Below are 13,476 nucleotides of genomic sequence, written 5' to 3'. Positions count from 1 at the left end.
GTGCTGGTTAAGAACCCGCCTGTGCCAATGCAGGTAACACGCGTTCGAGCCCTGGTCTGGGAAGATGCCACATGCCGCGGGGCAACTAACCCTGGGCGCCACAGCTACTGAGCCTGCGCTCTAGAGCCCGTGCTTTGCGACAAGAGACGCCACCGCAATGAGAAGCCCACGCACCGTGACAAAGAGTAGCCCCCGCTCGCCGCAACTAGAGAAAGCCCGCGTGCAGCAACGAAGACCCAACGCAGCCAAAATAAATAAATAAATGATGAATGAATGGATGAATGAATGAATAAATAAATTTTAAAAAATGAAACAGATAAAACTGGGATGTTTAGCTGAAACAGAAGCCTCATTCATCTGGTCAAAATGCTTATTACCCCTGACAAAATTAATAATGCAACAGATTTCTGATGGAATATTTCTGTTGGAACATATATGGAATTTCTGTTGAAACAGAAAAATCTGAGAGTAGTCAATTAAATTCCCAATATCAGCATTTGCTCTCTTGGTTATCAAAAGCTTTACTTCAGATCTAACCCCATCAGATATTTTGTAAAACATCATATTGAAAACTACAAATCTAGGCTTATATACCAAATGGTTCCTTTAGCCTACTTCCAACACTAGAAAAGTAAATGAAGCCAGATGTTCTGAGAACAATCAGAACACGTAAAGCAGACGTAAACTCTGGCGCCATCACTGACCGGATGTGAGAGGCCTCCACTGGCAGTGAGACGCTGGTGGGCATGCTGAGGTTCCCCTGAGGAACTGCAGGGGGAATGGGCTTTTGGGGTCGACGAGGTCCACGCCTTCTCTTCTTCTTGTGTTTTTTGGTAAGTGCAGGAGGCTTGGTTTTTTTCCTGGGTTTCCTCTGCTGCTGGTGCTGAACTTTACGGGAGCTATCTCCTCTCAAGAAATTATCCTTTGGAATGAATAAATGGGTATTTTTAAACTGAGATTATTTGGGAAAAACCAAACAGCTATCTGAAAAAAATACTTATATCTCTTAAAATTCTATATAGTGCCTAAAACTATGTATAACGATAATTAAATGAATAAGAAATTCATTTTAAAATTTAATTCAAATCAATTCAATATATACATATAGCTCATCCCACATTTACAGGCATTGTCATAGGTGCTGTAGTATAAAAAATTGAATAAAATTTGATTTGTGCTCTCAAAGAACTTAGTCTCCCATGGGAGAAACATGACTACAAGGATACATAAATACAGTAGAAAAAATTGGGCAATAATGATATAAACACCTTCTAAGGGTACACAAAAGGAAAATCCTTTATTTGTAGTTAATGTGAGATTAAAGGATAAACAGGATTTTAAGTTGTTGGGATAATGGGGAAGATCATTCTAGGCTAAAGGAAATGGCACAAACAGACAAAAAGGACAGCAAATAATTGGGTATGACTATTGCTCGGGGTATAATGGAGGACAAAATATAAAAGTAACCTGTAAAGAAGTCTGGAACCAGATCCTGTATGACTTTGAATACTCTGTTAAGGATTTTAAACTTTATTTTATAGGCAATGGGGAATGAGTTTTGATGACAGGAGTACATGTTTTAAAAGGATTAACTATCCTGCTAGCAACGTAAAGGGATAAAGAGAAGAGGCAAGTGAGTGGAGGAAGAAGTTCCAATCAGAGGGCTATTTCAACAAGTATTACAAGACTGATAAATAGCTGAGGGCAAAGTGAGCAGGAATGGAAGAGCGACGGCCTGTTGAGAGAGAATTCTCAAGATGTGACAGATCCTTGGACGTGGTGAGGATGCGGGGAATATAAAATTCTCAAATGTGTCCAGGGTTTCTAGCTGAGGTGATTGTTAGGGGATAATGCCATTAGTTGGGATACAGAACACAGCAGAATAAACAGAATCAGGAAAAAAGTTAAGGAATTCAGCTGGGCTCAGATAGAGTTTGAGACGTGAAGACGTCCAGGGAGGCAGGAGGAAACCGTATCTGGTGCACAGGAAGGAAGACAGGGAGACCTGGAAATCGTGACAGTAAAAGTCCTTCAAATAATTTATAGGGACCAGGGAGACATGGTAAAGAGAGAAGACAATGGGCACACAGCTTTATAAAACTGTTGCAATTAAGTGAGGAGGCAAAGGAAGAAGAACCAGGAAGGAATAGAAACCTGCACTACAACTAGCTTTCTTCAGCTAAGTACCCTTAAATCTGAAGACCCAGATGCACATTTTACTCTCTCTACAATCGGAAAGCATTTTACAATGACGGCATATTATTCCTGCCGTCAGCCAGGTGATGGTCATTATAGTTGGTGCTGCCTACATGTTCAAAGTTGGTCATAGCTCTTTGTACTGTCATTGTTTGAGTGAAGGTATATGCATTGCTGGTTTTACATGCAGAGGAAAAACTGCTGTGTATGCAGAAAGGCACAAAAAGTGGCAGTGTGTAAAACTGTTACTGGTGAAGCAAATATTCATTATTGAAGAACTGTCCACAATACCCCCCACCCACCTTTTTATTGCAAAGCCACAACCAAAGGAAAAAGGAAAATAATCCACAAAGTGGACAAAGCTGTGTTATAGTAGATGTATGTAGAAAATACTGCCTGTCACACACCAAGAATTAGCTGAAACCAGGAGTGCTATAGAAGATAAAAATATCTATGTCTATCTATCTAAGACTAAAAAAGCTATTTTGGTAAGTATAAAATAAAAATTTTAAGTGATAAGAAATGCACTGTGCAACATTTTTTCCTTCTTGGTGTTATATAAAACAATCGTGGTTTTTACGATTGATGTCACCTTTGAGTTGACGAACTCAGTAATAACTCTTATAATCAAATACATAAAAAGACCTGAAGACTAATAATTATCACTAACATCAAACAAATTCAAAGCAAGAATAAAATTAAGCATAAATTCAGGAAATCTAGGAGATGTTTAATCCCAGACAAATACTTGAATCCAAACACAATTACAGACTCAAAATTCACAAATTTAGAAAACAACAAAAAAGAGGCTGCTTCCCAGCCTCTGTAATTCCTTTTGGTTCAACACGTGACGTCTACTTTTTTTATGCCCACTATGTAACTGAATAAATAGTGAATAAGCAGCTACCAGTACCCACCAGGTGCTGGCATCCATTCCAGGATTTCCCTCTAGGACCAGTGTGAATCTTGAGCAGGAGGGAGGAAGAGAGCTCTAGCCAAGAATATACTAATCCTACCGGCTCTGCTTCTAGGCTTCTGTCTTACTCTCAGGCTTATGCTGTGTAGCCACGCAACGTGTTTGGTAAGGTGCCAGCTCCTCCACACGGAAGTGCCCATGACTGAGACCCTGCCTGGCCCTTGGTGTTCCCTTACTTAGCTCCTCCAAAGAACACCTGTGTCCTAGAGGCTTTCCTAAAGCCAACTGTTCATTTACCTACACTACTTACAAACACTGTTCACTCCTAGCATTCTCACTGTCCCATGCTACTTCTATGCAGGACAACGCATTTAGTAACTTACCATCTGTTGTATGGTCTCATACCTGTTGAATACCATGTTCTGTCTGCCAGCCTGGACCTCGGGCAGCTCTAGCCTCTTCTACCAATGGCTGTCCTATCAAGTGGCTGAGTCTAGTTCAGAATCTCACCCCTATCCCCCACAGGCCATGTGCCTAACCGATAATTTATTCAACCATTACTTATGGAGCATCTTTGTTCCAAGCACTGGGGATACAGTAGCATTGAACAAAAAATGTTCCTGCCTTTGTGAAGTTTACATTCTAGTAGGGGGATTCAGACAATAAACAAACAAATTAATACATAATGTTAGGCAAATATATAAATGTTAGGAAGAAAAATAAGGTAGAGTACAAGGATAAAAAGTAGCAGGGTAGAGGGGAGGCAGAAATGAACTGACACTTGATCAGAAACCTGAATGAAATGAAGGAGTGAGACATGGAGAATCTGGGGAAAGAACACTCCAGGAAAAGAGAGAAACAAGCAGAAAGTCCCTGAGGTGGGAGCATACTTAGAGTGTTTAAGAAAGAGCAAGAAGGCCAATGTTGCTGGAGCTGTGGAAGTGAGGAGAGGGTATAAGATGAAGCTGGAGCGGTTGCCAGGGCCAGATCAGGAAGTGCCTCATAGGCATGGTAAGAATTTCAGATTGGATTCTAGATGCGATGGGAAGCCACTGGAAAGTTTTGATCAGGGAACTAAAATGATCAGATGTATATTCTAAAAGGCCTGCTCTAAAGGCTACATACTGAATGATTCCATTTAGAAGACATTCTGGAAAATGTAAAATTATACAGACAGAAACAGATCAGTGGGGATAGAAAAGGGCTGACTACAAAGGGCAACACTAGAGACTTTTGGGGGGTGATGGAATGATTCTGTATCTTGATTATGTATCTGTATGCATGTCAAAATTCATAGTACTGTACACTAAAAAGAGTGAACTTTACTATATGTAAATTCAAAGACAGTGGGACCCACATGCATAGTCTACCCTGGCTGATATGTGAGCAACACATCCGGGCACAGGGGGCGTGGCAGGAAGAAGGGAGACTAATTAGGAGGCTATTACAATAATGCAAGCAAAGATGATGGTAGCCAAGGCTAAAATGGTAGCAGCGAAGTTGGTAAAATGTGTGTGAATTCAAGATATAGTCTGAAAGTAGAGCCATGAGATTTGCACAGTTTCTATCACCCAGTGTTAGTCTCTCACTGGGGGACGGATGGAATACAAGTGTTTGCTCTACTCTTATGTAATTTTAAACTTAAAAATAGCTCAAACTAGGGCTTCCCTGGTGGCGCAGTGGTTGGGAGTCCGCCTGCCGATGCAGGGGACACAGGTTCGTGTCCCGGTCAGGGAAGATCCCACATGCAGCGGAGTGGCTAGGCCCGTGAGCCATGGCCGCTGAGCCTGCGCGCCCGGAGCCTGCGCATCCGGAGCCTGTGCTCCACAACGGGAGAGGCCACAACAGTGAGAGGCCCGTGTACCGCAAAAACAACAACAACAAAAAACATATGGAAGTCATTCTTTAACCGTGATAACATCTCAATAAGCTAACAAAAATGTCTATATTTTAAATGTTTTAAAATTAAAATGGGAAAGTAATTATTCAATATTTGTATACATAGTTTAGTATACAACTTTTCAAAATATATGGTCCATAAAGGAAATCTAGAAAACAAAACAGGTTCCTAGAGAAGAAGCCGGTAAACTTCATACACGGCTACTGAGGTCTAGAAAGGATGACTCATTAGTCCATGTTATACATATAGCTAGTGGCAAAGCCAGGACCACAGTGTTACACTGCTAAGTCCTGTCCAATGGCCACTTGGTTACCCTGATGCATCCCTGCAAACTAAGATATGCTCATAGCAGGTAAGAGTTGTCTTATTCAATTTTTTAATACATAGGTACCTAGCACAATACCTTGCAAATAGCAGAACAACTCAGTAAGTGTCTGATGGGTGAAATGCATTTATTTTAAGTGATTATATAATTCAGGTAGTTCACTAATTCAGACTTTTCTCTCCAAATTATTCTGAATTAATTAGGGCTTACGCTACCAGCATTAACTAAAGCAATAATTAAGTCCAATGGAATTATAATGGTTGGCTTCTGGCTGAAATTTCATCAAATTTCCAAGACATTCGCAGAATTATATATAAGAAAAGCAAAATCCTAGAGAAATGGAGAAAAGAAAGATCTTGGGAAATCTGCCTATGTATAAAAAAATGTATCTTGAGGAGAAGAGAAGTATAGACTAGCTATAGATAATAAACAAAATGACCACATCTAACTAACTACTAAATACTTTCTAGAACAGTGTTTTCTTTCAGTGAGGGTATAATATTAATTCAATCAGTTATGACCAGCATTTCTTTTTCTTTTTTTTAGTGAAATAGAAGAGACTACAAAATAAGAGGTACTAAAAGAGTATTGTTTCACAAAACTCGTTTCAGTGATTTACATACACATATAGTTTGTACTAAGTCATAAAATATTTCCTACTCTGGACAGCTATCAAAACTTTGAAAGCCTCAAGCTATTATATATAGGATGGATAAACAAGTTCCTACTGTACAGCACAGGGAACTGCATTCAATATCCTGTGAAAGCCATAATGAAAAAGAATATGAAAAAGAGTGTGTATATACATATATGTATAACCGAGTCACTTTGCTGTACAGAAGAAATTAACACAACATAGTAAATCAACTATACTTCAATACAATTTAAAATATATATATAAACTTTGAAATCCTCTGTTGCAGAAAATAAAATTTGAACTTACCATTTTTTTGGCATGTTCTTCACACAGAGGTGTCTGGTGTGTAATGTCAAAAACGGGCACAGAGCACTGCTGTCCATCTGCAAACTTGGCCGTGCAACTTGAGAAGAGTTGCTGAGAGCGGTTCAAGAGGATATCTGGGTTTTTTTTAAGTTAGGAATAAAATACACTGAAACCATTTAATTTTTCGAGTTCTACATAAAATTTGTTTCTTCCGTAACTTGTGCTTAGTAAGTATAAATTTTATAATCTATAAAAGCTAAAGAACCAACCCAACTACTAATAATAGAAAAATGATAATAGTTGAGCTTATCATCTTTATTTCTCAGAATATACTTCTGAAGGAGTCTATTTTGCTAATGAGCTTCTAACATGAGTCTCCCATTGTGATTTATGGCCATTGTGATTTGTTATTTAGAGAAGCAGGGTCATTTCCTTCCTAACACACTGACTCCTAAAAGTTCCACTATGATAAAAAACAAACAAAAAACTTTCTTTTAAGGAAAACTTTTGCCTAAGATACTCATCAAGAATAAATATTTAAAGATATAATTACAAAAAACTTGACTATCCAAATTTGAATTTTTCATTTCACACTTCTAACACCAAACTCAAACTTATAGCTTATGAAAAATTACTTTTAAATCAAAACTGTACTGTTAAAATTGGAACATCAGCTTTTTATCATCATCATTTTTAAGCATCTATACTTTTAGCCAGCCACTAACTACATTTCCATAGATTTACTTTTTATCTATTAAGGAAATGCCTTTCATTTTTCCTTTATGCTTTTACAGTTAAGGCGATTTATAAAGCCTTTACTGCATAGAAACTACTGCTGAAAAAGCTGTGAAAATACAACACCAAGAACAGAAAGGAAAGCAAAAATCAGATAGATAGCAAAGAAAAGTAATTGCAACTATATAAATTTTTAAAATGCTACTCAACTTCAAATGTTTAATAAAAGTGAAAGTAATAAGATTTCATAACCAGTCTGAAGCTCCTTAACATAGGTTTTCCTCAAGTATATCCTGTCTTAAGATATATTCTTTCCTAGTCAGTGATGTTTGTTATCGTTCATCTCAAATCAGCACCATATTCTATAAAAATAGCAAATTAATCCCATACCATAAAGTGTACTGTAAAACTGCATAACTTTCTTGGAAGACTAAAAACAGTTTTTTAATAACGGGATTTGACTTTCCCATCAATGAGTGTCATGGTTGCCTCATACAAACTACCTAGAACCACTGGAAGGACCAGAATCCTATTAACAAAATTTATTTAAGTGACAGCCACTGGAAAAACCTACTACTTGCTGTCAACTTTGCTCATTTTGATATGATTCTTGAATACAGAGTCACAATGATATAAGCAGAAAAAAACTATTCAGAGGACACCAAGAAAATCAGAAATAATATAAAAATTATTTTCAATTATTACAGTTATGATTTCAAAAGCCATTCATCACTTGGCCTGAGAATGAAATATATCACCCCAATGAATTAGTACTTTTCAACGCACACTTGATTTAGTTAAGAGGATACGTTGGAAACAATGTCTGGTGAATGGAAGGGCTTTGTTGGTGCACTGTTCACCCTTCACGGTCCCACTGCATGCTGCTGGCTCCACCTCCTTCAACTTGGTCCGGCTTATGCTAAGGAACAAAAGCCACAAAACTGATTTTTAAAAATGGTTTAAGAATCCAGGGCAATTATTTAAACAATGTTACTACTCTGTAACACCCACATTTTTAACTACATTCATTATTTAAATGCAAATATGGGGGCTTCCCTGGTGGCGCAGTGGTTAAGAATCCGCCTGCCAATGCAGGGGACACGGGTTCGAGCCCTGGACTGGGAAGATCCCACGTGCCGCAGAGCAACTAAGCCTGTGCACCACAAATACTGAGCCTGTGAGCCACACTACTGAGCCCCTGTGCCACAACTACTGAAGCCCGTGCGCCTAGAGCCCATGCTCCACAACAAGAGAAGCCACCGCAGTGAGAAGCCCACGCACCGCAACAAAGAGTAGCCCCCACTTGACACAACTAGAGAAAGCCCACACGCAGCAACGAAGACCCAACACAGCCATAAATAAATAAACAAATTTATTTTTAAAAAATGCAAATATGAATTACAATGACCAGTTCCAATACTTTTCCAACCTACTGACAAAACAAATATTATGTTATAATTGGTCTCAGCTATGTCTATCTGTTTTTGTTTTTTTGCTTTTTTAAGTGATATTTTGGTTCCTTTTACTTTACAAAGAGGCAGTAGAGAATAGTGATGAAGACCATAGACTAGATCAGACAGACCTGGTTCTGAATCTCCGCTCTGCCTCTTATTAGCTCTGTGACCTTGGGCAAGTTACTTAGCCTTGCTTAAGCCTCAATTTCCTCACCTGTAAAGTGGAGATAAGAGTACTTCTAGTCGACAGGCAAGCACCAAAAGACACAACACGCCTAAAACACTTACCACATACAGTATATAGTATGGTAAATAGATAGTAAAGAGTCAATGGTTGTTAGCCACCACTATCATCATCATTTTTTTTCAGTTTATTTTTTTAAACATCTTTATTGGAGTATAGTTGCTTTATAATGGTGTGTTAGTTTCTGCTGTATAACAAAGTGAATCAGCTATATGTACATATATCTCCATATCCCCTCCCTCTTGCGTCTCCCTCCAACCCTCCCATTCCCACCCCTCTAGGTGGTCACAAAGCACTGAGCTGATCTCCCTGTGCTATGCACCTGCTTTCCACTAGCCATCTATTTTACATTTGGTAGTGTATATATGTCAATGCTATTCTCTCACTTCATCCCAGTTTACCCTTCCCCCTCCCTGTGTCCTCAAGTCCATTCTTTACGTCTGCATCTTTATTCCTGTCCTGCCTCGTCAAGCTGCTAAACAATACAGCTGCAGAAAACTTAACCTAATACATGAGGAATGGGATACAGAACAGAAAGCTAGGCAGTGAAGAATCTCCTTTCCACCCTCGTCTTGATTTGCTAGTTCCCACTCGCTCTATAATAAGTATTCTTTTTTTAAAGGAACTCCTTTATTTATTTATTTATTTATTTTTGTCTGTGTTCGGTCTTCGTTTCTGTGCGAGGGCTTTCTCTAGTTGCGGCGAGCAGGGGCCACTCTTCATCACGGTGCACGCGCCTCTCACTATCACGGCCACTCTTGTTGTGGAGCACAGGCTCCAGACGCGCAGGCTCAGTAATTGTGGCTCACGTGCCTAGCTGCTCCGCGGCATGTGGGATCCTCCCAGACCAGGGCTCGAACCCATGTCCCCTGCATTGGCAGCAGATTCTCAACCACTGCGCCACCAGGGAAGCCCAGTATTCATTTTATTAGTTTGTGATCCTTCCATAGATTTATACAAACATAAAAAAATTTAAAAATAAACTATATTTAAATTCTTGAAAGTATCAGTATAAAAACTATGCTATCTATGTAATTCTATAAAGCGTCACAAACTATTAGGCCTTTACACATGCCTGAGCATGGAAAAAGAAGCTACTTAATGCACTGAGTCACAAGTTAGGCATCAAAAATAAAGAAATATTTTGAATTGTTTGTTTCTAATATCTTTCTAAGGATTTAAGTGGAATGATTTACACTAATTAGAGAAGGTCATATAGAATAAGTTACATATGAACTTATTACATAAAATCTAAATAAAAGAATATTTTCATTATAATTGTAACTTTCATATAAACAGTAAATGCAAATAGATGCTGCCGGGTGCTGCCATAGAAGTTGCTTCAATTAAGAATTCTGCAAGGGCTTCCCTGGTGGCGCAGTGGTTGAGAGTCCGCCTGCCCATGCAGAGGACGCGGGTTCGTGCCCCGGTCCAGGAAGATCCCACATGCCGTGGAGCGGCTGGGCCCGTGAGCCATGGCCGCTGAGCCTGCGCGTCCGGAGCCTGTGCTCCGCAATGGGAGAGACCACAGCAGTGAGAGGCCCGCATACCGCAAAAAAAAAAAAAAAAAAAAAAAAAAAAAAGAGTTCTGCAAGATTTGTCAGATCACAGGAGTGAGGAACTAGGTCATTAAGGCCTGTAAAAAGAATACACACTTTTAAAAAAAGGAAGCTTTACTAATTTGGCAGCTAAGCCTAATTTCTCTTGGTCTAGATTTAAATAGAAGGTACCTCTCTATTTTGAATGGATAATTTTCATTGAACAGTTTAATAATTTGCTCAGCCAGCTACCAGGCCTAGTGTTATAACACGACCCTCACTTTCTTTACCCTAAACTTCAAAGTAAACCATTGGTTTTTTTAAAATCACCATTATGTTCCAACTCACCAATCTTTCTCTTAAAATAAACCCAAAGTCAGAATTTCAATATCCCCATGGATAATTAAGGTAAAAATGCCTGCTGTGATGTTAGATATATTTTATTATCCAAATAATCCCAACAAAACAAAGGTTTTGATGTTGTTAATATGAAAATATCTACGACGGGCTTCCCATTTGTATGCTCTACTGGATACCCCATTAAAAAGGAAGTTTTCACACAACCAACACTATCTCTCTGCAGGATTGTGGGTTACAAGATACTGAGATTTGGGTTTATATACTTTAAGCTATTTCAATGACTTGTTCCACATATTCACCAATAAATATGACAAAGTTATTATATAAAGAACATTTTAATGTTGTTCAGTTTATATCTAAACTATACTTAAAGAATACCTATTAGAAAGTAGTCACTATAGTTTTAATTTCTAAAATATTTAGTGACTTCCCTGGTGGCACAGTGGTTAAGAATCTGCCTGCCAATGCAGGGGACTTGGGTCCGATCCCTGGTCTGGGAAGATCCCACATGCTGCAGAAGAACTAAGCCTGTGCGCCACAACTACTGAGCCTGCGCTCTAGAGCCCACAGCCACAACTACTGAGCCGGCATGCTGCAACTACTGAAGCCTGCATGCCTAGAGCCCGTGCTCCGCAACGAGAGAAGCCACAGCAATAAGAAGCCCACACACCACAACGAAGAGTAGCCCCCGCTCCCTGCAACTAGAGAAAGCCCGCGCACAGCAACATAGCCAAAAAATCAATAAATTTATAAATAAATAAATTAAAAAAATATTTAACAGCGGGACTTCCTTGGCAGTCCAGTGGTTAAGACTCCGCGTTTCCACTGCAGAGGGCGCGGGTTCGATCCCAGGGAACTAAGATCCTGCATGCCGTGCAGCATAGCCAAAAAATTTTTAAAGAAATAAAATTTTAAAAATTTTAAAATAAAATAAAATATTTAACAGCAACCTTTTAAATGTCTTTTGTGGAACTAGGTCTTTGAGAACAAAAAATATTAAACACAGAGGACATTATTCAACTGAAAGCTGATTTCTGCAAACCTAAAATATATGTAATGTAAAGCAGTTAGTTACTAATCACCAAGGAATGATTATGGCACACTGTCATATGATTATCAGTGATGCACTGAGCAATAAACTTTTTACTAATCATGGGAGACATAACCAAATGACATCACATAAATCTGAGAACTATAATCAAGTTCATCTTGGTGTTTGTTTTGTAATACTTAGTTATCATGAAATTTTCTTAAAAACATCACTAAGGGTGGTTTGGGAGATGTTCTGAAAAGGAAGCAGTCGATTCTGCCAGTTAAAAATCATAGGCAAATACAGTTTCCACACAAACAGCGAATTGTCCCAAGCTCACAGTATAGTCTCTTTCATCTCTGACAGGGTCATTATAATATACGAGACCCGATATATACAATGGTCTACATCTAGATTGTTTTGTGTTGGACAAAACTCAAATTTCTACTGAAATTATACTCTTGAAAGCATTATATAATATAAATGTTAGATACCATTATTTTAAAACCTATGTCAAACTGAGTGAGTTCTTTCGATAAACAGAGAATAGACCTTCACTTGTTCAATTCTATTCATTCATTCATCAACACTGGAGATTAAAAACAAAATATACATTGTTCCTGCCCTCACAGAAACCACTGTCTAGCATGACAGACAGACATTAATGTAAGTATAAATTCTACAGTGAGGCAGAGTACAGAGCACAACAGCATATATATCAGGGGGATCCAACACAGTCAGTGGAATCTGGGAGTGCTTCTCTGAGAAAGGCAAGTCTCTGAGTAAGAAGTAAGCTAAGATGATCTAAGATGATCTAAGATGTTCTAAGATGCTCTGTGATGTAAGCTAAGATGTTCTATGGCAGACACTACCTCCATTACGGGGGACTGGGAGCTCTTAAGTGTGAGGGGAGCTTTTTTCGTCTCGGCCGCCGACATGCCATCCAGACTAAGGAAGACCCGGAAACTTAGGGGCCACGTGAGCCATGGCCATGGCCGCATCGGCAAACAGCGGAAGCACCCGGGAGGCCGCGGTAATGCTGGTGGCATGCATCACCGCAGGATCAACTTCGACAAACATCACCCAGGATACTTTGGGAAAGTTGGTATGAGGCATTACCACTTAAAGGGGAACCAGAGCTTCTGCCCAACTGTCAACCTTGATAAATTGTGGACCTTGGTCAGTGAGCAGACACGGGTAAATGCTGCCAAGAACAAGAATGGAGCTGGCTCCTATCACTGACGTGGTGTGATCGGGTTACTACAAAGTTCTGGGGAAGGGAAAGCTCCCAAAGCAGCCTGTCATCGTGAAGGCCAAATTCTTCAGCAGAAGAGCTGAGGAGAAGATTAAGGGTGTCGGTGGGGCTTGTGTCCTGGTAGCTTGAAGCCACATGGTGGGAGATTCATTAAATGATAACAAGTGCTTTTCCAAAAAAAAAAAGAGTGAGGGGAAATACTGCAGGCTGCAACCACTATGGAAGTATATTAGATATACATACACAGTTCCAAACAACTTAAATATGCCAAGAAGCAGAAAAATCTTAAGGGCATAGTATTTTTTGAGATACCCAACTGAAAAATAGGTTATTTTTTTACAGCAAATATAATGAAAACCAAATTACACAAAATGAAATTTCAAAAATTATATAGGTATGTAAGGAATATGATCAATAGCTACAAAGCAAAGGTTAATTTTTAGTTTTCTGCTTGTTTTAAACCCTTTTTTCCTCAAATGACTCATGCATGATCACTACAGAAAAATTAAAATACACAGACTACAAATTTTTTTTAACTTTATCAATAATTCCACCAGTATCTCTACCAGTGGTTAAAGAT

At 39.0% G+C, this 13,476-nt stretch overlaps 1 protein-coding gene and 1 pseudogene across 9 annotated transcripts in view; one reads left to right on the top strand and one right to left on the bottom strand.

Annotated features, from left to right (window-relative positions):
* INO80D (INO80 complex subunit D) overlaps positions 1-13,476 on the bottom strand; it is a 70,749-nt gene that overhangs the window by 12,821 nt on the left and 44,452 nt on the right. For all 9 annotated transcript variants that reach the window (XM_089916481.1, XM_022567502.2, XM_089916478.1 and 6 more), the window contains 3 exons: positions 7,825-7,934; positions 6,281-6,414; positions 705-922 (listed from right to left, as the gene is read on the bottom strand). In XM_089916481.1, coding sequence (XP_089772607.1) covers positions 705-922; positions 6,281-6,414; positions 7,825-7,934 — 462 coding nt within the window. The remainder of the gene's footprint in view (positions 1-704; positions 923-6,280; positions 6,415-7,824; positions 7,935-13,476) is intronic.
* On the top strand, positions 12,544-13,308 carry LOC149748529 (large ribosomal subunit protein uL15 pseudogene; annotated as a pseudogene).

This window comes from Delphinapterus leucas, chromosome 8 (genome assembly GCF_059928025.1).
Source record: "Delphinapterus leucas isolate spDelLeu-1000000601 "Yukka" chromosome 8, BTC_Dleu_Yukka2, whole genome shotgun sequence".
Lineage (NCBI taxonomy): Eukaryota > Metazoa > Chordata > Mammalia > Artiodactyla > Monodontidae > Delphinapterus > Delphinapterus leucas.
Note: the sequence above shows the minus strand (reverse complement) of the source record. Positions and strands in the feature narration are given on the sequence as shown.